Source organism: Hippocampus guttulatus, chromosome 1 (genome assembly GCF_054856545.1).
Source record: "Hippocampus guttulatus isolate MCC_2025c chromosome 1, RoL_Hgut_1.0, whole genome shotgun sequence".
Taxonomy (NCBI): domain Eukaryota; kingdom Metazoa; phylum Chordata; class Actinopteri; order Syngnathiformes; family Syngnathidae; genus Hippocampus; species Hippocampus guttulatus.
This window is the reverse complement of record NC_141261.1, coordinates 34,975,085-35,001,830: the sequence shown is the minus strand read 5'-3', so window position 1 is coordinate 35,001,830 and position 26,746 is coordinate 34,975,085. Positions and strand designations below refer to the sequence as shown.

The following is a 26,746-nucleotide window of genomic DNA, read 5'->3' as shown; positions in this document are numbered from 1 at the left end:
GTTCGTCATCCGTCATCCATCAGCAACCTTGGCACCTGTCCATCATTTTTTTCAAGCTAGACCAAACTGTAATCGTCAGTCGGTCAGTCCATCCTATTATTTTAACCGTGCTTTTCCATCATCGCTTCCGTCAGTAAATTTCTCCTGGCCACGATTCCGTCTATCGTCAATCCAACAACAAGCGCCCCAAAAAGTCATGGTCCAACAAGATGAAGATGAAAAATCCAACGTGATTAAAAATGTTAAAGAGAGTGCACAATCAATGCACATGCACAAAAACTCACATTCGTTTCACATAGACTTATTTGCCAATCTATACAACTGCAAAAGTCCAGCGGAAGCACATTCGCAGCTGCCTGCATCTGTCTGAACTCTTAAATAACATGTAATTTACAGTTTAAAATGGCTTCCGTTAACCAGAATGCCTCTGCGCATTGTGGCCGAGTAAAATCCGATCCAATGTTTTTCATCTTCGTCTGCTTCTTCTTCTACTTGGTTCATTGGCGGATTAAAGCTCTTTGGTGCTTAAGGCCACCGACTGCAGACCCGTCACCGTGGGCGCGCCATTGGAGGCTGTGCCCGTCCACCAAGATGCTTGTCCCCCCCCCCATTGTAGACCTTTTTCATTATTATTTTTATTTTATCATAGTTGCTATTTTTGTGTCATGAAATACTAATGTTGAGTTGCTAATCACTAAGACATTTAAAAATATGAAGAAACGGCGATGTGATTTTTGTTTGATTGATGGCCAGTCTTACCTGTAACAGCCAATCGCGGCCTTACTGAAAATAATGTGAGGTACTGTAGGTCGGCCTATACACAATCAATATGTCTATGTTTGTATGCGGGAGTCCTGTGTGGCATTGTGCAATGTGGCAAAACATGTCAGTTTCAAACTCAACACTAAAAAAGAACTCGAATAAAAAAAACTGCAATCACTTGTCCCCAAAATGCATCTGGATATTTCTATTTATGGCCACATTAACGGCTAAAAATATAGCCCCAATATTTTGTGTTTCATGGATGATGTGTTTCTCTCATGAAGTGACATGGCTTTTATAGTGAGAGCCTCTGAGGAGTAAAATGCCCTGAAATCCGTGATACTTATGGAATCATTGTAATCTTTTCAGAGGGGGTCGTGAGCATAAGTGGAGATGTCAACATCAATTTTGGTGACTATTGATCGCAGTTTTCGCACATTAGGAAGGCGTACAATAAATATATAAAATGAATAAAATAAATATATATATTGCGGCCCGGTAGTCCAGTGGTTAGCACGTCGACTTCACAGTGCAGAGGTACCGGGTTCGATTCCAGCTCCGGCCTTCCTGTGTGGAGTTTGCATGTTCTCCCCGGGCCTGCGTGGGTTTTCTCCGGGTACTCCGGTTTCCTCCCACATTCCAAAAACATGCATGGCAGGCTGATTGAACACTCTAAATTGTCCCAAGGTGTGAGTGCGGGCGTGCATGGTTGTTTGTCTCTGTGTGCCCTGCGATTGGCTGGCAACCAATTCGGGGTGTCCCCCGCCTACTGCTCGAAGACAGCTGGGATAGGCTCCAGCACCCCCCGCGACCCTAATGAGGATGAAGCGGTTCGGATGATGAATGAATGAATGAATATATATATTGTAAATGTCGATGATAATAATTGTTTGCGGTTATCACGAAGGTTGCCATTCGAGTGTATTGACTGGGAGCGACGGTGCTACGCAAATATGTGGAGCAAAGTAAGTGCTGTGTGTCGCTTATGAATAATAATTCGGCCCCCTCTTGCATTTCATGTACCCTCCTTAAGGATGGGCTCTGGTGACGGGTCTGACTTACTGTATAGGAAGCGCAAAGCTTTCCATATATAGTCATCGGAAGCAACCTTGCTTCTATTGGGCCTTGCGAGCAAGCACACTAGAGGGGCAGGGCATGTTTCTGAGTGTCGAACTGATGGACTTTGCGTCAGTTCTGATGAAATGGGGATTATAGATGCTGAAAATAAATGAATACAATTTCATTTACATTGAAAATAATTTGATTAAACCATGAACTTTGCATTATCAAAGAGAGCATGCCAATTTCAATACTTTGTATTTATCAACAATTTGCTCTCCCAGGAGCAACACACCTGATTCAAATAATCAGGGTCGTTCTAACGCTGCTTCAGAGCTGGCTGATGAGCTGATCATCCTAATCAGGTGTGTTGCAGCCGCGAGAGATGGAAAACAAGCAGGACAGGACAGTGGCCCTCCAGGCCCAGAGCTGGACATGCCTGTTCTAATTGATATGCTCAATGTTTTGTTTCGTCGATCTTGATTTGACATCTTAAAAAACATTCAGAAACACCGGCAACATGTCAGGAAGATTTTGCACCGCCTCACCAAAAACCAATTGCATGTCAAAGCTGAAAAGTGAGAAATCCACTCTGAGTCTGTACTTTTAAAATTAAAGGTTTTTCATTGAGAAACTACAGCTCAGAGCAGATCCTGGTAAGATTGAGGCCATGGTAGAGTGGCCGACGCCCACTACTCGAAAGCACATTGCCAAGGAATCACTAACGTTTATAGCGGCCCCTTTAACTAAGTTTACCTCAACTAAGTCAGTGTTAAAATGGACGGATGATGCGGGTTCTGCCTTTTAAGAAGTTTAGCGTTTATTTTCTAAGCCGCCTATGCTAGTCCATCCAAACCCTGAATCACCTTTTGTTGCCGCGTCGGCTTCAGGAGTGAGGGTGTACTATCCCAGCAATTCCCAGTCGACCAGAGACTCCACCCCTGCACCTTTTCTCAAAGACTCACACCTGTCAAAGCTCATTACTATGTGGGGAACCTTGAAATTTTGGCCATTGTCTTGGCACTACAGAGTGGTGTCACTGGCTTGAGGGAGCTAAAGAGGCCTTTACAATTTTTACGGACCATAAGAACCTGGCTTACATCTGTTCCGCCAAACGTATGAATTCACGTCAGGCACGATGGGCTCGACTATTCACCCGCTTCAATTTTACTGTTACCTATCGTCAAGGGTCCCCTCATAAAAAACCCGATGCTCTCTTCCGCCTCCACGATCCTGCGGTGGACGAAACTAGGACGGAAGCTATCCGAAAGCTGTTTGTACCTGCGGCATTTTAGTCAGAGGTCTTACAGTGGGGGCATGCTTCTAAAGTTGCCTACCATTCTGGAGTCAGCCGTACGCTAGCCTTAATAAATCAACGGTCTGTGTGTGCTTGTGGCAAGATGTCACGTCAAGCTCCGGCCGGGTTTCTTCTGCCATTACCTCCACCGTCTCGCCCTAGGTCACACATTGTTACTGTTTCCCAAGGAAAATCGGTCATACCTATTGTGGTTGACCGATTCTTGAAAGTGGCCAATTTCCTGTCATAAAAGATTGCTCAGCTGCTAATCTGCCATGTTTTTTGACTCCATGGTATTCCTGTGGACATTGTGTCTGGCCGGGGGCCTCAATTGGTGTCTCAAGTATGGAAAAGGTTTTGGAGATCCTTGGGAGGCACAACCAGCCGTTCTTCGGGATATCACCCACAGCCAAATGGTCCGAGCGAGAGGTTCAACAAAGACATGGAGACGGCTCTCCGCTGTGTCTGTCTCCATCAACCAGCGTCATGGGCCAATCAGCTTCCATTGGTGGATATGCCCACAACACCACAAATCGGTCCCTGTTCATGGTTGCGTACGGCTATCAACCCCCTCTGTTTCTCAAAAAGATCAAGTCCACATTCCATCCATACAGCTCCACCTGGAGCGGGCCCATCATGTCTAGAAGGACAACACACCACAGAACAGAACCAAATAATCGATTTTCGCCAATGATGTCCGGCACCCGAGTACCAACCAGGCCAGAAAAATATGGTTTTTCATACAGGATCTGCATCTGGCGGGCAGCTCCCGCAAGCTAGGTCCGAGATTCATCGGACCATTCGAGGTGGAGGCGATTGTGAACCCGGTTGTTGTCAAACACCATCTCACACCTACTCTCAAAGTCCATCAAGTCTTCCACGTTTCGCTGCTCAAGCCTGTGGCGTCCAGTCCACTGACACCACCGACTTCCCCTCTATCTATTCCTCATATTGTTCACGGAGATCCTGTGTACACAGTCAAAGAAATTTTGGTCTCCAGACGCCGCGGCAGGGGTGTTCAGTATTTGGTTGACAGGGAAGGCAACAGTCCGGAAGAGTGTCAGTGGATCCCCTGCTCTCGGTCCATCCCTCCTCCATACTGCTCATCCATCCAAACAAGTTAGATTGCCGAGGAATGTTCGTTGAAAGTGGGTAGGGTGGTGGTGGTGGGGGGGGGGGGGGTACTGTCATATTTGTGTTTCAACTCAAGTGAATGGAGTTTCCTTCCAGCTGGCGCACTTGTTCCGTGTTTCCAATCAAACCTGGTTTAGTATTTAAGGATTGCCAAGCCTTTTGAGGGATTATTGACCTTGCTCGCTGTTGTACTTCAAGTGTTTTATTAAAGACCGATTGATACTGTCCAGTCGTTCTCGTGTTGTTCATACATCCTTGTTTCGAAGTATTTTCATCATTTTATTATTGCTCTTGATCATTGTTTTCATGTAATTGGACTCTTGGTTTTTCGTTTGTATATTCTCGGTGTTCCCATTGAACCCTGCCTTTTGAAAGCGCTTTTTGTTTATGCATTGTTTTTCCTGGCTCCTTGTGAACAGTGATTTTTGTTTGTACTTTGTTGGTGCTTTTTGTTTTCTGTAATCCATCTTTTTGTTATCGCATTTTGTCTGAGCTTGCATTTCTCGGATCCAAAAACATTTCTGGGTTCGATTCCAAACAAAACGCACATGGTCCATGCTAAATAAACAACCCAATAAAAATTTTACCTTATGAAGCTACTAAGAGAAAAAAAATATCAAACCGTTTGTATATCCACACTGTATAATAGGATGACCTTACAAATATGTTCTCATGAGGAGTTTGCATCGTGGTCATTTAGAGCCTTGAGAGCCCATTTAGAGCCCTTTAGAGCCATAACCTTTAGAGCCTTGAAACAAAGCAAATATTCTTTAAGTGCAACTTTCTCATATTTAGTAACATGGCATGCCATATAAGGCTCAAGCAAGAGGTGCGCTGGTGATAGCAGGCAAATTAGCCACTGCCTCTTTGTGCTTCATCATCTATGTCTGCCTCCACCTTTCCAATCACAAGCCTGGATCAGGTCTGCTTTTTTGGGTGGTGCTGCTTTGACGTCAGATCAGGTCATAGCTGTTTTCTTGTGACACGTCATTGCCGAGGCCGACCGCTGACCAGCTGGTATAGCAAGGACGCACCAACCCCAGCAGGTCAATTTATGGGCAGATTAAATGGCCGACATGCATCTCTCTCTCTCTCTCTCTCTCTCTCTCTCTTTCTCTCTCTCTCTCTCTCTCTCCCCTGTTCTTCTGCAGCCGAGCTCAATAAAAATCATTAAAGCTGGAGGCCCAAAAAGCCTTGCTTCTTTTTTAATCAGTCAAATCTGAATAAATTAGCTCTTGGCTGGATGACTTGGGTCTTCTTGGCCATCAATAAGTTGGCTTTATTTTAACGAGGGTTTGGCTTTCTTAAACTATATTCCTCTTTTCAAAACACCTCCAGATTGTGCTCTTGATTTGCTATCATTTAGTTTACCCAAAGTGAATATCACCATTTGTTTGACAGGCTTTCTGTGAGTTCAATACCTGTACTGCCATACAAAAGCCACGGGAACCTTTAAAGAATTTGGCCCTGATTGTTTTGTGCTAACGCTAACTGCTATTTTGAAATGAATTTTCTTCATGACTAATAAGCTTGTGGCATGGTGGTTGACTGGTTAACACGTCCGCCTCACAGTGCAGAGGTGCGGAGTTCGATTTCCAGGCCCCAGCCTTCCTGTGTGGAATTTTTATGTTCTCTCCTTGCCTGCGTGGGTTTTCTCCGGGTAATCCGATTTCCTTCCATATTCCAAAAACGTGCATGACAGGTTAATGGGACACTGTAAATTGTCCCTACGTGTGATTGTGGCAACCCCGCCTACTGCCTGAAGACAGCTGGGATCGGCTCCAGTATACCCGCAACCCTCGTGAGGGTAAACGCATTAGAAAATGGATGGATGGATGACTAATAATTTCCATCTGAACCTGCCCCGCTTCATGATGCTCGCACCACCATGCTTCATTGTCGGTACGATTTTGGTGATGAGCAGTGCTTTGTTCCCAAAATACATTTAAGGATGAATGAAAAGGGGCGGCCCGGTAGTCTAGTGGTTAGCACGTTGACTTCACAGTGCAGAGGTACCGGGTTCAATTCCAGCTCCGGCCTCCCTGTGTGGAGTTTGCATGTTCTCCCCGGGCCTGCGTGGGTTTTCTCCGGGTACTCCGGTTTCCTCCCACATTCCAAAACCATGCATGGCAGGCTGGTTGAACACTCTAAATTGTCCCTAGGTGTGAGTGTGGGCGTGGATGGTTGTTCGTGTCTGTGTGCCCTGCGATTGGCTGGCAACCGATTCGGGGTGTCCCCCGCCTACTGCCCGAAGACTGCTGGGATAGGCTCCAGCACCCCCCGCGACCCTAGTGAGGATGAAGCGGTTCGGAAGATGAATGAATGAATGAAAAGTTCCATGATGATGTTTACAGGCAGTCAATGATCAGGGTATGGTGAAAACTCCAGTTTCTGAAAAATTCTGAATAACCCGTTTACGTGCTTTAGCGGACAGAATTACTTTTCAATTTGAACGGCCTCGCATGGGCTTCGTGACGCAAATAGATGTCATCAATAAAATACTATATTTGTGTCACTCACCACAGAACTACAGCTGCCGGTTTCCTACTTGCTCCAGAAGTTTGCTTTTGTGCAGCAGCTCTGAGCTTATTTACTGCTGCCGTGTTTCTGGCGCGTTGCACGACAGATGTACAGCCTTGTACACACGTATATGTCTGTCTGTATATACACAGTCATTTTCGCCATAGAGACAACAAAATAATGTGAAAAACACAGCAGATAAATCAATGTATTCAATTTAGGCTCGCTATGGTGTGTACTTCTTATATTCAGGGTTGGGAGGGTTACTTTGTAAATGTTTTCTGATACAGTTGCTTGTTAAAAAATGGAATTTGTGACGAAATCCAAGTCCCGATTATTAAAGTAATGTAACCCGATTACTTGTAATTACTTTTGGATTACTATAATACCAAAGATGATTATGAAGTCCACAACTATGTCAATCACTATTTATTTGCACTTTTGGGTTTTATGACTATTTAATAATACACATGGTTTGGGGGGACCCAAATTCCAAATTTTAAATCTCAGAATTTTTAGGCCGTCAGGGTAAGCACTTGTTGCTCCTGTGGATGGATGGACGGAGGGACGGACTAACGGACAGAGAGAAGGCCGCGTGAAACAATTGCTTAGTTGCATTACGTAACTTGTTTTCGAACTGTCCATGAAGGCAACACCACACAGGGATACTGTATTCAAACCGTAAGGAAAAGTAGATTTGCTTCCTCCATGAAGTAGTTTCCATAATGAGTGAAATGGAAAAATCTTTTGAAGGTAATATCTGCAGCGGTATCTAAAACCTCACTCCCCACTCCCACGTCGCACATGTGCGCTTAAACCAGGGCTTCTCAAATAGTGGGGCGCCCCCCCCCTGGGGGCTTTGTCAAGGGGGGCGCGTTTGACCTCGGGGAACATGCTTTTTAATTTTTTTTATTTCGATTTTTTTACTGTCCTAAAGTGCAGTTGCACCTCCACTACATTAGGAGGCAGGGACACTCTCATTGGCAGAGTGTGCACAGGGAGCATTCGAAGGGAGGAAATATGACGAAGCGTATGTAGCGCTTGGCTTCACTGTGACTACGGTGGGAGACGAGGAGAGACCGGTGTGCTTACTGTGTCATAAAATGTTGGCAGCGGACGCTGATAAGTCACTTGAGATTTTTCAGCGAAAACATGCCGAATATTGCCAACATTCAACCTGCTTTGTGACTGCTACTTCAGTAAACTACAATACAGGTCCCAGTTACACATTGAGCAAGAGCTGAGAGTTGCTGTGTCTTGCTTCAAACCTTGCTTCGAAAAGCTGTGCATTGCAAAACGCGCTCATTGTAACCATTAATCCAGACATCATCTTTGATTTAAAAAAAAATCAGCACAAATGATTTTATGTATATTTGTTTTGCAGGGTAAAGTTTTTTTAATATTGTGCTCCTGACTTAATGTTGGTGATCAGTTTGCATTAATATTTATAGATCTTATGTAATTTTATTTTTCAGTATCGTATGGTCAGTCCAAAAAATGTTGAAAACCCCAATAGTAAATTCTTTGTTGTTTAGTGGCTATTGCTTCCACAATAGACTTTTTATCGACAAATGATACTATTTCTAGTCGTGCGGGGTTAGGGGGGCGCGAGATGTTTTCTTCTTCCTGGGGCATGACAGAAAATAATTGAGAAGCACTGGCGTAAACGCATATAAGCACATTGAGTAATGATACGCGATGACCTTTCATGATGTGACAGTGAAGTATCCTGTTTATTTTCCGTGCCAAGTTTAGCTGTTTTTATTGTTAAGATGGTTTTAAATCAGGGGTGCCCAAACTTTTTGGACCGAAGATCGACTTTTCGATCAACCAACCTCCCGGGATCGCCCCTTACTGCGCACGCGCGCGCACACACACACACACACACGCACGCACGCTATGACGAGAAACAGCCTGACACGGAGGCATGCGATGCACTTTTGCAGCCTGTAAACTATCATAGCTCACACGTACCGTTTTAAAGTGCTTCCCTGGCCCCACTAGATTCCTATTCTTTGCACATGCTCTCGGTGAATTCTACACCAAGCAAACTCTGAATGAGAATAATGACGATCAAAGATATAGCGCAACAGCTCTGATCATAAGCTGCAATTGCAGACTGCTGAGCGCTAACAACTTCGCTGACGTAGGTCACGCGCCACCGTAGGCTAAAGATTTACCTGCTTTATTTTATTTTATTGTATTTTATTTTATTTTTTCAATATTTTTTTGTGAAAATGAGACTGATAGGATGATTAGGGTGCACTGTACATTAACACAAAAAAATATATGACTAACATGTACAAAGACATACAAATGGTTGTTTTTTTTTCTCCTCTACACCCCTCAGATCTACTTGGGACCAGTCCTAGATCTACCGGTCGATCAGTATTGACGTAATGGGCACCCCTGTTTTAAATAATAAATCAGTTGGTGATTTGTGACGCAAAGTGAATTTTATGTTCGGAGGAGTGGGCTCGCAGCTAGCAGGTAGCTCCATTGTAGCAGCTGACGCTGTGGGCCTCTGACAACTCATACTTGTCTTTTTAGATGTTTAAAATCAGTCTTTCAATGTCTTGGAGCAATACATATTAAGGAAATATATTCTCTTGTTGCGCTCAAATGAACAAACCTGGCTATGGCCTCTCTGTCTGCGTTGAAGATGCAATCCTAAAAAAAAATCCCAATTTTTCATAAATGTACCGGTAATGTGATTACCGTAATTTCCGGACTATAGAGCGTACCTGATTATAAGCCGCACCCACTACATTTTTGAAGGAAAAACCATTTTGTACACACACAAGCCGTACCTGTCTAAAAACCGCAGGTGCCCATATTGTAACATGAGATATTTGCAAAGAAAAAGGGTACACAGAAAGAGGTTTCAACGTTTAATAACTTAACTTTAACTTGTCTTTCTAAATAGTGCCTGTAAAGCACGACGGCAGTAAAACAGCACTCGCACGGCTGGTTTAAAAAAAAAAGGCACTGTTCCCTGTCGAGTAATGCTTTGTTTTAAAATGAAAAAAATCCTCGCTTGCCGTAACACCCGGTCAACCATTCCTTCATTAGGCGTTCTACCATCCACGCTTTCGTGTCAACTTTCAGGACAATCTCTTTCGGGAGGTTTTCTTTTGGCATAATGTAAGCTAGTGAACAATACTTTGGCTGTTGTTGTGAAGTCTTCATGTATGTCTGAGCTCGCTGCAAACATTTCTCCATTTGAGGCTTGTTGGGGAGGCCGAAATGCAGATTTATGCTAAGGTCATAATTTGCAACAGTGCGTTTGTGGTGCCATTGTGATACATACACCAAGAAGAGGGCGGGTGACGAGGGCTCATTGAAGATTCCACCACGCACCATCCGAATGTAGATGTTGAGGTGATGGAGCCGTGCGCTTAATGGCGGCCACCTCTTTTCGCTGCTCCCACCCCCTCCCTTGCCTCTCGTCATCTTCTGGCTGGCTGGCTGCCTGCCTGCCTGCCTGCCTGCCATTGCGACCGTCCTCCTTGGCCTGCTGCTGCCGCCACAGTTGCCGCCTGCCTGCCTGCTTCACTCACTCGCCATTTTACCCGGCACCCCGTTATGAAATTTTCAGCAGCTTTGCAGCACTTAAGTCATGCCCTACAGAGTGGGGAGAAGACTTGATACATACATGGCAGCTGTGTGTGTGTGTGTGTGTGTGTGTGTGTGTGTGTTTACGCGAGATGTGCATGTGTGTGTGTGCTTGGTTGTGTGAGTGTGAGAGACAGTGAGTGAAGGACATGAACCCATTTAGTGTTGCTTCATTTGTTTTTCAAAACAAAATGGGAATTAAAAAAACAAAAACATGACTTGTTTTGTCAATATTACTCCAAAAACCAAAATGAAAAAAACACGAATGACTCATTTTCTGATTTTCGATTGTGTCTGCTAATGGAGAATGGGAAAAAAAAGGACAGAAGAATAGCGATTGCATATGTTGTCCAATGTTTTAAAGCCTCCGTAAACAAATGTCGTTTTGTGTTTTTTGGTAAATTTTTCTTCGACCGAATTATTGAGGGTATTGATGCTAGATTTAGGATTTCTGTATTGGCAGCTCACATTTATGGTTTTTTTTCCTACATTCAATTTTGTTTTCATTCAATTCAATTTGAACACATTCTTGAATGTTATGTATGACTGTTGATCTGTCGTCAACAACAGGGGTGCCCAACTTTTTTGACCCAAGATCTACCTTTCAAGCAACCAACCTCCCGCAATTGACGTGCTCAGATACACGGATACACACACGCACACACACATGGCATGATGAGCAACAGCCGTAACGGCCCCTAACATGATAGAGACAGAAAATTAAATAAATACAAGAGTTTGTGAAAAGGGAATCACTGCCTACCTTAGTAGAGGCCTGACGGGGCGGCATGGGACACGCTTTTGGAGCGTGTTGAGTGCAGGAACATCGCTCTCGCTATCTTAACTCATGTGTCCCGTTTTAATAAATGCACACAAACACACATCTTTGTTTTTTACCATTTCGCTCTACATCCCTCACGATCGAATTGGGACCACTGGCTACTGGTCGATTGTGGTCAATTAGTTGGGCACAACCTTGTGGGTGAGATTTTTTTACCGAACAACAGTGCCACGCCACCACTATTCTTACATCAATGATACACCTTATAAAATACACAATAAGCCATTAATGCAACAAGAAGAAGAATGCTATGGTAGCAGTATTAAAGAGGCCTGTTTATGGCTGGACTTTTGGAATCATGGGCACATGTTAAGGCTAAGGTGAAAAGAACCAATAAACTTAGCAGAATTGTTGTCTCTGGCACCGGAAGCAGGAGCACATGTCAGTCACTCAGGATGTTCGGCAAAAACAAATCAGTGGCTACATTGCATTTGTTGGTCGTGTGCTAACATGATCAGCATATCGTTGGCCACATAGGATAATTGGCCAAGTCAGGGGTCGGCAACACGCGGTTCCGGAGCCGCATGTGGCTCTTTAGCGCCATCTAGTGGCTCCCAGGAGCTTTATAAAAATGTTTGAAAATAGAAAAAGATGTGGGAGGGAAATTTATTTTTTTTTGTTTTGAATAAGGTTTTATGTAGGAGTAAAAACATGACACAAACATTCTTAACGTTTCTCAATGCTGTAAAAATGTGTAGAATAAATATTACATTTCAACGCTTCTGTCAATGAAGATTTGCGTCATAGCCTACGACACGTTTCTATTAGTAGGGCGTGATGCAAGTCAAGTGGCTGTTGCAAAAAAATTTTTTTTAACAATGTTTCATGTACAATTCATCGAGAGTACTGGCAAAGAGAATCTGGTGGGCTGTGAAAAGCATTTTTAAAACGGTACACATGAGCTACGATCGTCAAAAATGCTGCAAAAGTGCGTCCCATGCCTCCGCGTAGGTAGGCATGCATCTGTAAGTGTGTTGTGTATGCGCGGGCCGATCGCGGTAGGTTGGTTAAACGAAAAGTAGATCTTCGGTCAAAAGAGGTTGGGCACCCCTGCTCTACAGAATGAACTGCACGGGAAAAAAAAACATTTAATCATGAAGGCTCATCGCGTAATTGTAGCAAATTTAGTCATTTTGATAGTAGGCTAATATAGCTCATATAGGTACATGTTGCAGCTCCGAAAAAAGGAGAGCTGTGGTGTTGGTTTTTTTAAAACGTACACTTTATTTATGCTTTTAACAGTCTCGACAAACACAAACACAGACACGTCTGCGTCCGACTCCGTGCCTTGTCTCCTCTCGTTCGAATCGAGAGGTGTTCAAAGATAGCCTCCGAAAAATGGAAATTAATGATTACTTCAATGACACGAAGAAAAACGAGAATAATGCACCAAAACCACATAAAAATAAATTCTATGGGGGGCGTTTGTGAACACACAACAAAGGAATGAATAACATAAACAATACTAAGACAGTCCAGTCTCCTACATACATACAGCATGTGTTTCCTTCATTATACGTTTTATAGAAGGCTTTTATGTTTTTTGCGGCTCCAGACTTTTTTTTTTTTGGTCCTATATGGCTCTTTCAACATTTTGGGTTGCCGACCCCTGGCCTGAGTCATATTTCTATTTTCTGGGGGAGAAAAAGAAAATAAATGATTGTTTTGTTTTTGGGTGGGGGGGACGACGACCAATTCGTGTTATAATTATTATTTTTTTCTTGTATTCCATAAACATTAAGATTAGGCTGAGGCAATTATTGCACATGCTCGGTGCATATTGCGAGATCATTCACAGCTGGCACAAGCTGAAGTGCATTTTGGATGCTTATGCTATACTGATGATGATAATGAGGGAGAGGAAGATTTCATTGGCCTGAAATGTCGCCCTGAAATGTCAGTCAAATGCATATCAGAGGGTTCATATTCGGTCTTGAGATGTTGATGTTCCGGTTTGCTTTGTGTACACTTTGCTTGGTTTTAGCTGCAAGTGCACTGATGATGCGAGTCATGTGACACACACACGCACGCACGCACGCACACACACACACACACGCACACTTTTGCTAGGGGCTTTATGTGGCGAGGGAGACCTCGTTAAAGCACGCTCAACCATATCAGTTGTGCAAATGCAGTGTCTCATTAAACTTTGATGCCCTTCGCCATGTTTTATTTAAACAATTATGAGGTTATCCACAGGAAGAGGCTTGCCAGCTTCTTTTAGTTTCTCGAAAAGCGGGCAAGAGTGGCGGCAGCTAAACTGGACACCCACGCACACACACACACACACACACGCACACACACACACGCACACACACACACACACACACACACACACACGTGTCTGTTGTTTATCAAGTGGGCAACATGTGATCAATCAGGCGCGCTGCATTAATAGGACAACATACTAATTATATGAACATCCTGTCAGCCGTTCGCCTTTGTTCCACTGTGTTTTACTGCTTCCGAAATGACAGAACACCCTGGCTATTTCTGCCGTCGCCCAGACTGTTTGTATGCAGCATATCCCAGAGGAATGCATTGGCTTTACAGTGAAACTCCTCCACAACGAAATCATGTTTGCAGCAAGAAATTTTTCACAACGGGGGGTTTTCCCTGTAGCAAATTTGATCTCAGATGTAAACACACATACACACACACACACGCATACAAACGTATGTGTACTCTTTATTTTTAATTCCAATAGTGCATAAGTATGAGCACACACTTATTTGACACTTCATATAGTCAGTATAGAAAGAAAAAAAGGGAAAGAAATTGCGAAATTTACGATCAACATTCATTTTCACTTACATCAATTTCTTGGATAATGTCTTTTATTTTGCTTACTCCGTCTTTCATTTTGATCACTTTTACCCTCTCTTCCAGCGTCAGAGCTCTTCTTATCTTAGCTGCTTGACATCCAAAGGTCAGTTTTGTAGCCGTTTTAGCAACGCAACGTTCTTGCTGCGTCTGAAACTAATAATAACTAATACTTCCTGGACTACTGCGCATGTGTAAACCAGTGTGGTGGTTGCTGTTGCCGTTTCCGAATGAAGCAATAGAGGTCGCTGTTGGATTTGACTTCGTTGTAGTGAATCTCGTCGCGAGGCAAGATCAGAGAAAAATATTTTGTATCACGCAACAGGTTTTTGGTGTTAATGCATGAAGATTTTTTCACACTAGGGATACTTTCGTCCATGTAGGTTTCGTTGTAGAGGATTTCACTGTATTGTCACACGCTATGTGGTTTTATGCACGCGTTTGCATTTTCAACTTTAGATCTCATATGGGCAAAACGTCTTAAACGCAGCACGATTTGTGCGTCCACGTGCAGTCCACTGCATGAGAAAATCCAAAGGATGTCTATTGGGACATGCGGTGGTGGTCTATGCATTTGTAGTTGCTCTTCCAAACCAAATGTTCTGTTTACTGATCCATGTTTTCTCTCCTTCTGCTCTTCTCTCCACAGACATTTATAGTGCTAAATAGGGGGAAGACAATCTTCCGTTTCAGTGCCACACCTGCCTTGTACTTCATAAGTCCTTTTAATCCGGTTAGGCAACTAGCTATTAAAATTTTGATACATTCATATCCTTTTATATGCTGTCTGAAATGCAAAGGCAAGAGCAGATTGACTGCTTCGGTATATGATTGATGATGATTTGTCGATGGATGTTTTACGTGAGGAATAAACAGCAGACTCTCGTGCGAAGAGGGCTGAATAACAGACGGCTTGAGCAATAAACCACCCGCTAGCCACAGGCAAGTCATTTTGCTGACTTCAGTTTTTGATGATGTGGAAGCCGAACATCCATTGATATGACTCGCTCTGTTGGCATGACACGGCCCTAAATTTGCAATGATGAAAATGTTTCTCACGCCCATTTTGGACATCTTGAAAATGTGACTCCTGTTGTGTACATTTTAATGAGGTGTCATGTTCAAAAGTGTTTATATTCTTGCTCCTCTCGCAGTGCCATAAATGGGTTTTTGACCTTCAACCACATGTTCAAAAAACATGAGCGTGGTGTCAAAAGCCACCCGGGGTCACACAAAAACTCATGACCTCATCCTTTCTTGGAGCGCATGCACACTGCACATACTTGGGCTGAGAGGGCTTGGTCTCAAAATCGGCCTGATTATTGTTAAATTTTTTGTATCTGGCTAAGACCTTTCATGACTTTTTTACACTTGCATATTCCTATATATCATAATCAATATAACAGTGTGTATGGATTAAATTGAATGGGAGAATTTGCATATTCAACATTGATCACAAATTGCACCACGTCTGTTATTCAGTCCAGCTCGTCATTGGATGCGTTACCCTGTTTTATTTTGTTTCGTGATTAGTTGTCAAATCAGCGTTTGGATGACTCAGCAAAATCAAAATCATAACAGAATGTTAAGAACACAGTTTGATCATTTTTATTGTTTGTCACTGCCTCCTTCAATTGCCGTTTTGCCCCCTTGACCGACCGCTCACTCTTTTCAGCATGATCATCATGTGTACTATTTTGACCAACTGTATATTCATGACCTTTAGTGATCCTCCCGAGTGGTCAAAACAAGTAGAGTAAGTACATCTTTCCTTCTTCTCTCTCAGATTGATAATGGTTGAACTTTGGGCCTCCGGTCGAGCGCCACCGGATGCTTTGCATGTGGTTTCTTAGCTATACTGTTGCTGTTTGCCGATATGTCGCTTCCCTTGTCTTTCAGGTACACCTTCACGGGAATTTATACATTTGAGTCGCTCGTAAAAATCACGGCACGAGGATTCTGTATAGATGGCTTTACATTCCTCCGAGACCCATGGAACTGGCTGGACTTTATGGTCATCTCCATGGCGTAAGTATTTCTCTCCTGAGGGACATGCCTCCCCGAAGGAGATTTCTAGTGAAAGAAGCCGACGTGATAGAATCGGTAGATGGAGAATGTAGAGTGGTACTTTCAAGTCTCACCACAATCCCTTCCGAAATGACAAAATGATTTGTTGATTTTCAAACTAGTGCTTCGAACTCATATTTTGAAATTGATTCTTGCCAAAACAATCGAAGAACGAGACATTGGGATTTATGTTGATGTATTAAAAACCCAAATGGCAAACAAGCATCAAATGAAGTCAACCAATCATGTCATGTAAGCCAAACACTGCCTCTAGATGGCAACTGACTCACCTGTCGCAGCTAATCGACGAATGAAATGTATTATTATTATTATTATTATTATTGGTTGGAGTCTCCTCAGTGCTACTTGTCAAAAACATAGAACAAAGGCATTCAGATGCGTCACACCAGTCATGGACGACCCAAATCAAATTGATTTGCTCGATATTAGTCGGAAAGTAACAACAGGAAAGTAGCACATCAGTCGGGCAGAAATCTTCTATGTCCCAATGTGGTTACGTGAACATTTTTCACAATCGATACCATTGGTCACTCAGCATGTCGGTCTGTTATTTTGGCAAATGTTTAACCAATACAAGGTGTTGAAAATCAGTTGCTATTTCTGACGATCTATTAAATATTGGTTCAACAAGCATGTTTGTTTTTTGGGGTTTCGTGAAAAGTGAGGCTTTTGGAGACGCCATTTAGAGCAGCGTTAAAAATGGAAACACTCAGGACAAAGATTTATGGACTGAGCTGGATTATTTTCTGACTAAGAATGTGTATGCGCATACGTACTCTTTGCTATTGTTATCTTAGCAGCCTCAACTTTGTGTTAAGCGTTACAAAAAAATACAAACTCACACGCTCCTGCTTCGATGCTGGCTGAAATGAGGTGTCGCAAGACATGCTAATAGCTGATGCCATGTGATGATGTCATGCATAGTGATGCTTCCAAGGGATTTTGTGTGTTCCAACTTCAAGGTACCACTGTTTATTCTGACCGACAACTCATCTTCTGTTTTTCCTCCACTGTTACCGAGAGACATTGTTGGCATTTCTCTTTGGGACTTTGTGGTTTCCACTCGATTCACCGTGACACGTCAGAACCCCAGACTTTATATTTTTATTTTTTAACCTCTTCTTGTGTCGTCTGAACTCTTCTTCCCTGGCCCCGGTATTTTGACGATACGGCACACACTCGAGTGTATGGGCTGGAATATGTGCCATCACGAACTGAATCTGAATAATTGAATATTTGCATTTGAATCGCTAAATTTGAGTAAGTGCATTGGAAAACTGAATCTTAATTACAAAAATTGAATTTGCCTTACAGTATTTAATTTGAATCTTTCAGCGGCGTAATCCAAAAACAAAATCTTCAGATTATCATATACCGTCAAGGCTCAGTTTTAAACTTCCTCAAACTATCAATATCCTCCCAATAACCCAAAACAGTGCTCAAAATTTTGTTAACCAAAAGTAAACTGTTTTGGGTGATATTTCCCTTTTCCTGTTTGGCTGCACCGTCCCATGTTTCATGTCCTAAAATTCCAGTTTTGATACATTGCAAAATATAGACTGTCTTGTCCTAAATTTGAAAGGAAGCGCCTTTTGATCACTCACTGACCCGATAATTTGTACCACAAAGGTGAAAGAAAGCGGTTATTAATATCAAGAGCCGCTTAGAAGAAAACATTTTTTTTCACCCGCTCAAAACGAACCTGTTGATTGGACAAAGAGGAGATCTGAAATCAATTGCTCATCCTCCAGTGCCCAGAGTTTGGTCACACAAACTGAAATTGCGCATTGAAAATCTGAATTTTAACTTGGAAGACTGAATGTGAAAAAATATAAAGAATTCAATTTTCAGTGAGGAATTCCAAACAAATTGTACAATACAGATTCGGTTTTTCAAAGTAAAGGTTCAAATGAATCAATTCAAATTCAATTTATGTAATTCAGATTCAGTTTTTCACTGCATTTATTCAAGTTTATCAAACCAAATACAGTTTCTGATACGGCACACAAAGAGAGATGTGGATGGTTTCTCATCAATTACACGTTGTATGTCTGATTGGTTGTTTTTCCTCAGGCACAGTGTTTTTTTTCCGAAAATCAAGTTAGACGAAGAATGAGCCCAGGAATGGTTCTTGTTTTTTTATTATTATTATTATTTTTTTTTTTGACAAATCCGTTGTCTTATGTACTTCTGTCAGCTCATACTGACAGTTTTAGCAACTATGACAATATGGGGGTTTTTTTTTTGTTTTTTTTGTTTTTTTTGGGGGGGGGGGCGGACATTGCAAACACCCCTCTTTCGTGTAACGAAAAACGAAAGTTGTTTTGAACACCCGATACCAGAAACAGTAAATGTATCTGGACTTTTTTTGTCCGCCATGCCATGATTAGTTTTTTGTGCCCACAAACACAGTTTTATGTTGCCAGGGAATCACAGCGCAGCATAGAAGAGAGGTCCAACATGTTCTGTTTTTGAGTTGTATTACACAGTCTTCAATATATGTTTTTCTTTTTTAACAGGTAAGTATGGTTAAAAGATGTGCTTGGTTGAGTTATTGAGAAATCTTGACGGAAAATATTTATTGCATACTTTAATTGACTGCGTGTAAATTTATATCACATTTCTTATACGTGTTGCTATTTACGTCAGGATTAGTTACTACTTGCTTAGCTAAAAGGATCTTGCTCATCTAAGTTAGCTAAGTGCTCCTAATTGCAACATGTACTGTATCGTTCTGGTGATTTTTGCTTTTGAATGACTGCCATAGTTAAAAGAACAGGGAAAGCGTTAGAGGCAAAGTTCACTTTTGCTGAGCTATCTAAGTTCTCTCTGTGAGCATCAGCTCCAAACATTCAAAGGTATGCTGCTAAAATGTTCTCATCCAAGAATTAGGTAATATTACTCCAGTGTGGAAGTGTCTCATTGAAAACGACCTAGCAACATTTGCTGGGGGGATGGGGGTGGGTGTTCGTAAAAGGTCAATTGGAGTCGTCCTGGTCGGATACATTCTGGTTGACTGCATTTTGCACACTTTGTATATGAGTATACAGTGGTGCCTTGACTTATGAGTTTCATTTGTTCCATGACCACGTGTGTAACTCAAAGAATCTTTCCCTCATTGCAATGAACGGAAATGCCATTAATCTGTGCTCGCGCCTTAAAAAACACCAACACAAATTTGATGATGAGACACAGAAGACCATAGCTAACAAGGTGCATAGTTGCTTTTGCACAGAGGATAAAGAATATATGCTTGTGAGTATTGCTGTAACCTCTGTCTCCTTGTGTTTAAATTCTTTAAAGGTAAAGCCCATGAATGGTGTTTTGAAACATGACGTATAATTGAATTTGTTCATTGTTTAGTTTAAATGTAAGTTTATTTTATTTTTTTTTCAATATCTGCCAAACTGCTGCTTCTTGTGTAGCTCGTTGCCACTGTGGCTTTTGCTCTAGCCCAAATTTTTGCAAGCAGCTCAAAAAGAAATGTCGGCTCAGCGATCGCTTCTATCTCGTAATCTCAAAATTCCCGTAAGTGGAAGTACCACTGTATTGCTGTTGATCCTATCACCTGTACACTTTCAACATCAAATAACCCGCTGTTGTAACTGTGGTTTGATCCTGCAGGTATATAACAGAGTTTGTAAACCTAGGCAATGTCTCAGCTCTGCGCACGTTCAGAGTGTTGAGGGCATTGAAAACTATTTCTGTGATTCCAGGTAAGACAGGATTGGGCAGGGTGGTGGCTGAGGGGTGGGGGCGCGAATGGGCGTGGTCGGTGTTAGGTGTGTGTGTCCTCCTTTCTTTCTTTACCTTCCACCCTTCTCCTCCGTGGACAGGCTCTGTGAGTGGCGTCGTTCTTCCTCCTGGTGCGCTGGTGTTGTGCTCTTGCCGTGTTTGGTTTTGGTCATCGTGTGTGTTCTGTGTGTGATCCTTCCCCTGTTCCAGATATATAACAGAGTTTGTGGACCTGGGCAATGTATCTGCGCTGAGAACGTTCAGAGTTCTCCGAGCATTGAAAACTATCTCTGTCATTCCAGGTGAGACTCCGTTTAAACACTAAGGCTGATCCTCCCACCCTTTCTTTTCTACTCACTATGATTACGGTTATGATTTTCAAGCAGCAGCAAACCAATTGGAGACAGCCATTTTTTTGGGTTCTTTTTATCCTCCAAAATGATCAAAAATGGTGCTAATACATTTTTGATAGGCTTTGCAGTCTCCTCCAGGGCCCTACAATGTCTCTGCGCTCTTCTTCTGCCCCAGTAGCACTCTCATTACTTAGAGATAACTGGTTTCCACGGCAGCTGTGGCCTAAGTCCCCAAGACCCCACCACCACCTTGACCCCGGCCCCACCCACTAAACAGATACCTTTTCTCCAACTAATAACATTGTTGGAGTCCACTTAGATTTCCCACAACAATCAGTTAGTTTATCTGATTAATATTAGGACGGTGTCTCTCAAATTGACGAAAAATGTACCAGTGCAATGAAACACTCAGTCATGTTGTTGCACGTGAAAACTAAGGAGGATCTTCACCCCCCTCAACCCCAAAAAAAAAAAAATCCAGACAGTGTTATTGATGTATGAAGACTGCCAAGCCTAGTTTGTCAACATATCTCCTATGCTGCATGATGCTTCTCAGTCACCTGCTTTTCTAATCTTAATCTACTGAGAGCTTGGCTGACAACTGGCATTGACAGTTTGATTTTTCTTTCTCCTTTTTGTTTGGTCTTTAGTTTGATGATTGATTGCCCCCCTCCTCGTCTTTACAACCCAGAAAGAAAACGAATCAGTGCGCTTACTTGTCGAGGTTGGTGGATGCAGATGCGTGAGCGACGTGGATCCAAATCTTAAATGTCCGTTCGATGGAGGATGTTGAGCAGATGCTCATGCTTCCTCTGGACAGCCCCGCAGGGAGGGAAATGAACAACATTTATACAAGGGTGCTTTTGTTTTCTTCGATTCTTCAATTTAAATACTTGAGGCAGCGGAAATATTATCTGCTGTCTCGCTGTGTAATTGGGAGATTCCCTGTGTGGAATGTTTATCATTGTTTATTGATTATGCATAATCAATAAAACAATATTAAAGTTATAAAGGGTTGGGAGTGAAATATGTATTTAGTCCCCAAGTTCAAGACATGTTCAGTCAGTTTAGTATTGGGTAGAGAAGCCCTTGTTGGCACGTGAGGGACTTTCACTCTTGGCTTCTTCTTGCAAACTCCAAGCTTCAGCTCGCTCCACTGCTTTTCTATTGGATTGAGGCCTGGAGACTGGGCCACTCCATGATCTTATGCTTCTTCTTGAGCCACTCTTTTGTTGCCCTGGCAATCACTTGGCTCATCGTCATGTTGGAAGACCCATCCATGACACATCTTCTGACTGAGGAAAGGAGATTTGCATCCAGTATTTGACATGGCTCCCTTCATGGGCCACTCAGGGTGGTGAAGCTCTGCTGCATCCCTCAACATGTTTCCACCTCCATGCTTGACTGTGGGGATGCTGTCCTTCGTTGATCGGAAACTTAATCAATAGGCAGCCATTCAAACGGTGACTGATTATTTCTCCATTGTATCATTTAGAATGGGTGAATCACGTGAGTCAGGAGCCAACCTAAAATGTGAACTTTAAAATAAGAATCATTCAGTAGCATGAAACTAACGCAATGACAACAAAGTGAAAACGTATTCGACCTTTTATGATGCCCAAACCTGAGAGCAATTAGATCCAGACACGGTTATTTTTTAAACCGGTGTGCCAATGCATCTGCTCTTGCAGAGTATTCTGGGACGTGGGTGCATCAGCGGGAAGTGTATTTTATTTTATTTTTATGTATATGTACTACTCGTGACAAAATATTATTTACGTATCACTGCGAAAATGGTTCTCAATGCTCACGGACCAACCTAGCAACTCAAAGGTTTCACTCTCTACTCGTAAAAGAATAACATTTTTAGTCAAGTTCCACATGTCTTTCATTTTCTTTAGGAATAGACTATTTCATGTAACGGTTTCGAGTTTTGTACTCTTGCTAAAAGTGGGACCTGATGTGAAAACAGGACATTGCCCAAAAAAGAAAATGGAAAAAAATCTAATCTTACATGGAAGATTTTTTTTTTGGTGGTTGGTGTAAGTAATTTTTTTTCTTTAATTACATCATGATCCAAAATCTAAATCCAGACTTTGAGAAGCGAGGAAAGGAAATATACCGACAGTGTCGGTGCCGAAGCTAGCGCTAGCACATGAAAAGGGGGTCATCCTGCCTCCATATCTGACTTCCTTCCTGCTGGCCCGGTGTGAACGCTGGCTGCAGGGGACGCCAAGGTAATGTGACTTTGTCGTCAGTGTGGATGAGACAGACCGCAGGGTTGCTCTGTGATGACCTTGTGACACCTCACACCAGGCAATTAAGCAAAGCGGCCACACGCCATGGCGCTGGCATTGAATTGCTACCTGTTCAGCCTTGGAGTTTAAATGACCTGCATGTGGTTTCCGCCCCCCCCCCCCCCCCACCCCAACCTTGCCTGTGCCTCTGTCTCATGGCCCCTTGTTGTGCTGCCGTGCTTTCCTCTCACTTTTCTGCAGCCTTCCCCCTCTCTTTCACGTCATGCACAATTGGCAATGAAATGCAAACTCCACTCCATTTTTATGCTTGGAAATATTTTGAAAAGAGTGGGAAGGCTTTTTGATATTTCTTGTTTGTTTTTGTTTCTACAGTTCTGTGTTCAAGTTGTTTAGATACCTCAGTCGACATATTCTCGACATTTGAATCATATTTACTACCTATATTAAAACTGTATGTTTGGGATGACTTCTCAATTGCCCTACCTGGATAAATACACATTAAATACATAAAAAAGGGAATTGTGCCAATTAAAAACTAGGAAGTGTTTATATATATATATATATATATATATATATATATATATATATAGTGAGAGAGAGAGAGAATATAAAAGATAAAGAGAACACTTTGTAACAAAAAAGTGTTACATTGCGCTGTTTAAGTGTTCCCTTTATAGATAGATAGGTAGATAGATAGATAAAGAGAGGTTGAGGTAAACGCTGTTCTAATGATACAAAAGCAGCTAGCTAGCAACAGCTTCAGCTGGCATCTAGTGCTCCTAATTACGTTGTGAAGTCACAGTCAAGAATTATCACCTGTGTGGCGGCGAATGAGGTACATTTCTGACAAGCGTCGTACTCATGAAGGGATGACGACAAAAGAACATGCTAAATGCTAAGCTGACCTCAAAATGACACGGCTATCACGCTTAACACCGCAATGAAGTGCTTGGGTCATTGATTACACTTTTTACACGTTAAAGCAGAGAACAGTCAACTTTGAACAGTTAAAATAGAAGCGGAGGATCCCTCGTCAGCGTTCTGTCGGCCCGGTCTGTCTGTTATCAGCATCGTGACTGTACTTACACACGTAGGCACAGTGCAAGCAGACACGTACCTAAATAAACCGACACACAGCACAGACACAGAGCATGGTGATTGTTGAAATAAAAACAATATCAAACTATGTAATTTCGGTCTGTTTGACCGAAAGGTACATAGCATCTGTATTTTTTTAACGTAGTTAGCAGTGGTGGTTCCAGGAAGCTTTACCTGAGTTGGCAGAGGGATGGCAGGAGGTTCAGTTGGGGGCATGAAGAGAACATGTAAACTCCATACATGAATCGAACACACGTCCTCGGCACTGTGAGGCAAACGTGCTAACCAGTCGAACACCGTGCTGCCTGACACATTTTTATTTATTTATCATTTATGTTGGAATAATATATCATAATATCATTACTACTTACTCGAGGATCGAATCCACTGTGAAATCCCTCGTTGCTATGGGAACGCACAGTGCTAACCATTGAGCTAAAAGTCCAGGCCACGTGCACCGCAATCACCATGGTAGGGGACACAAAGTCACTGGACCATTCCAAAAAAAGTAGTGTCGAACGATTCACAGCTGCCGTTTGGGTCTCTTGTGCGTCATCACTCTGTGTGCTCTGTTTGCGTGGCTCCTCCCCCTCAGGCCTGAAGACCATCGTGGGTGCCCTCATCCAGTCAGTCAAGAAGCTTTCCGATGTGATGATCCTGACTGTCTTCTGCCTCAGTGTCTTTGCACTCATCGGTCTGCAGCTCTTCATGGGCAATCTGCGCCACAAGTGTGTCATCTGGCCCATCAACATAACCGAGAGCTTCCCGATCAACGGCAGCTTCGACTGGAATGAGTACATCATGAACAACAGTAAGTGGGAAAAGAGGACAGGGATTTGCGAGTGATTTTGTGGGGCAGTCTCAGTGTATGAGTCAGCCAACATGCTACCGTCAGAAAATATTATGCCATTTAGGCACTAGTGAGACAAAAAAATATTGATGTGAAATGAATTGAACTGAAATTGCACCGGTGGCCTCAAAGAATTGATGGACATTTTGCAGAATAAACAAATCTTGTCGCACAAAACATGACGGTAATGCCTCACAACAACACTTTTTTATTTTTTGCGTGTTCTTCAGCAAATTTCTACATCCTGCCCGGCCAGTCCGATGCTCTTCTCTGTGGAAACAGCTCAGACTCAGGGTGAGTATCTTCCCATAGTCCTCTTCAGTGTGCCTGAAATGAGCCGACTTAGTCAATACAGCAGTGCAATCAAGGTCCAAAAAAATCCATGATGTTGATGCTGGTCAAACTTGTATTTGGTCGACTTTCAAAACAGAATTTCCTTCCTTGTGATTGTCACATGACCAAACCCAGAAAACTGGTGAGCCGTGATGGTTGTTACCTCAGCCCTGTGATGTCATTTTCAGTCGACTGCAACTAGCAAAAGCTGTGAGGGATACAAACGTATGGAATTTCCTACTTAAATCATATTCCACAAATGCAATATGAATTAGAATGCCGAGTTTAGACGAGTGGGGGCGCATAAAACATCCATCCATTTTCTGATCCGCTTATCGTCACAACGGTCCCGAGGAGTGCTGGAGCCTCCCCCAGCTGTCTTCGGGCAGTAGGTGGGGTACCCCCTAAACTGGCTGCTAGCCAATCGCAGGGCACACATCGCCAAACAACCATCCACGCTCACACTCACACCTAAGGATAATTTTAGAGCAGAGGTGGGCAATCCCACTCCTGGAGGGCCACTATCCTCCCTGTTGCAACACATCTGATTCCAGTGTTCAATATCGGGCCTTCTCACAGCTCACTGCTGATCAAGAGCTCAAGATGATCTGATCATTAGAATCAGGTGTGTAGCAACAGGGAGAGTTGGAAAACATGCAGGAGAGCGGCCCTCCAGGACTGGTATTGCCCACCCCTGATTTAGAGTGTTCCATTGACCTGCCATGCATGTGTTTGGAAAGTGGGAATACCTGGAGAAAACCCACGCAGGCATGGGCAGAACATGCAAACTGCTCTCCGATGACCACCAAGCCCCCCGCATAGAACACATTATCGTAAAGATATATTTTTTTGACTTGACTTCTTCTTTAATGGGAATGAAAAGAAGAGTCGCTTTGATTGGCCATGATTGAAGTCAGCTGTGACAACTCTTACAGTGGCACAAGCCCTCCCGCACGTTCACCAAGATGGGGTCTAACCTGCCTCTGCCCAGATATATGCTTTGCGCCTTGCACAATTTAAGACAGTCATATAAAGAGGGCCGTTGGGTTTAAATGTGCCAAATCCAAGTCCTTTATTCACAAAAAGCGGCTTGATACAACCTGAAAATCATATCAAGCCAGCAGGAATTGAACAGTAGTAGACATACCAATAATAAAAATGCTAAACATAGCCTAACATCTTGTGGCTATTGTTCTTTTCTTGCCCTTGTCGTCCTTTCAGAATAAGTGTTTCAAAAAACATGATTTAATCCAATAGTTGGCTAGGATGTTACTGAGTCTGGTAAGGTGCTCGCATTTGATTGTACTCCAAAAGTTGTTTACATTTCAGGCTATATTTTTCAGCAACATATTTTGTACAACTTTTGGGGCGTTACGATGTCAAGGGACCACTGTAAACAGACTGAGTCATTCTGAAGCCTTGCTCCCTGCCATTCTCAGGCGTTGCCCAGAGGGATACACGTGCATGAAAGCTGGACGGAATCCAAACTACGGTTACACCAGCTTCGACAGCTTCGGATGGGCCTTCCTGGCTCTCTTCCGACTCATGACACAGGACTTCTGGGAAAACCTCTACATGCTGGTAAAGTTGACATATTCACCCACTATGACGAGTGCTCTGTCACATTAAGCACACTCGTCAATGACCAATTGCTTAATAGAGAAATATACAAGTGAAATAGTCAGTACTCTACATGTCGGTACCTCGACTTCTTTTTGGTCCATCCTCCTTTTTTTTCTTTCTTTCTTTTGTTGTTTTGCCTTTTCGGAGAAGAAAAACACGCATGCACATGCCCCCCTGCTAATGGACTGAATCTTCACGGAAGGAAGCCGTGATTGGGTGGCGTTTGGTCAGTCAGGGCGCTCTGCTCATTTGTGCATCATTGTGGGATGGAACGAAGGCTGTGTCCAAATTCACAGGTCGGGTCCTTCGAAGGCCGCATTTTCGGTCGCATTACATCTTTTTTTTAGCGTGACTCGA

At 42.9% G+C, this 26,746-nt stretch overlaps 1 protein-coding gene across 3 annotated transcripts in view; it reads left to right on the top strand.

Moving 5' to 3' along the window:
• The window catches only part of scn8aa (sodium channel, voltage gated, type VIII, alpha subunit a), a 91,944-nt gene that overhangs the window by 16,359 nt on the left and 48,839 nt on the right, over window positions 1-26,746 (top strand). For 2 of the 3 annotated variants that reach the window (XM_086128120.1, XM_086128102.1), the window contains exons 3-9: window positions 14,701-14,819; window positions 15,718-15,807; window positions 15,951-16,079; window positions 20,085-20,176; window positions 24,179-24,394; window positions 24,664-24,727; window positions 26,206-26,347. In XM_086128120.1, the coding sequence (XP_085984246.1) occupies window positions 14,701-14,819; window positions 15,718-15,807; window positions 15,951-16,079; window positions 20,085-20,176; window positions 24,179-24,394; window positions 24,664-24,727; window positions 26,206-26,347 (852 nt within the window). Of the gene's footprint in view, window positions 1-14,700; window positions 14,820-15,717; window positions 15,808-15,950; window positions 16,080-19,763; window positions 19,856-20,084; window positions 20,177-24,178; window positions 24,395-24,663; window positions 24,728-26,205; window positions 26,348-26,746 lie in introns of all 3 variants that reach the window. The other variant, XM_086128110.1, reaches the window with a different exon arrangement.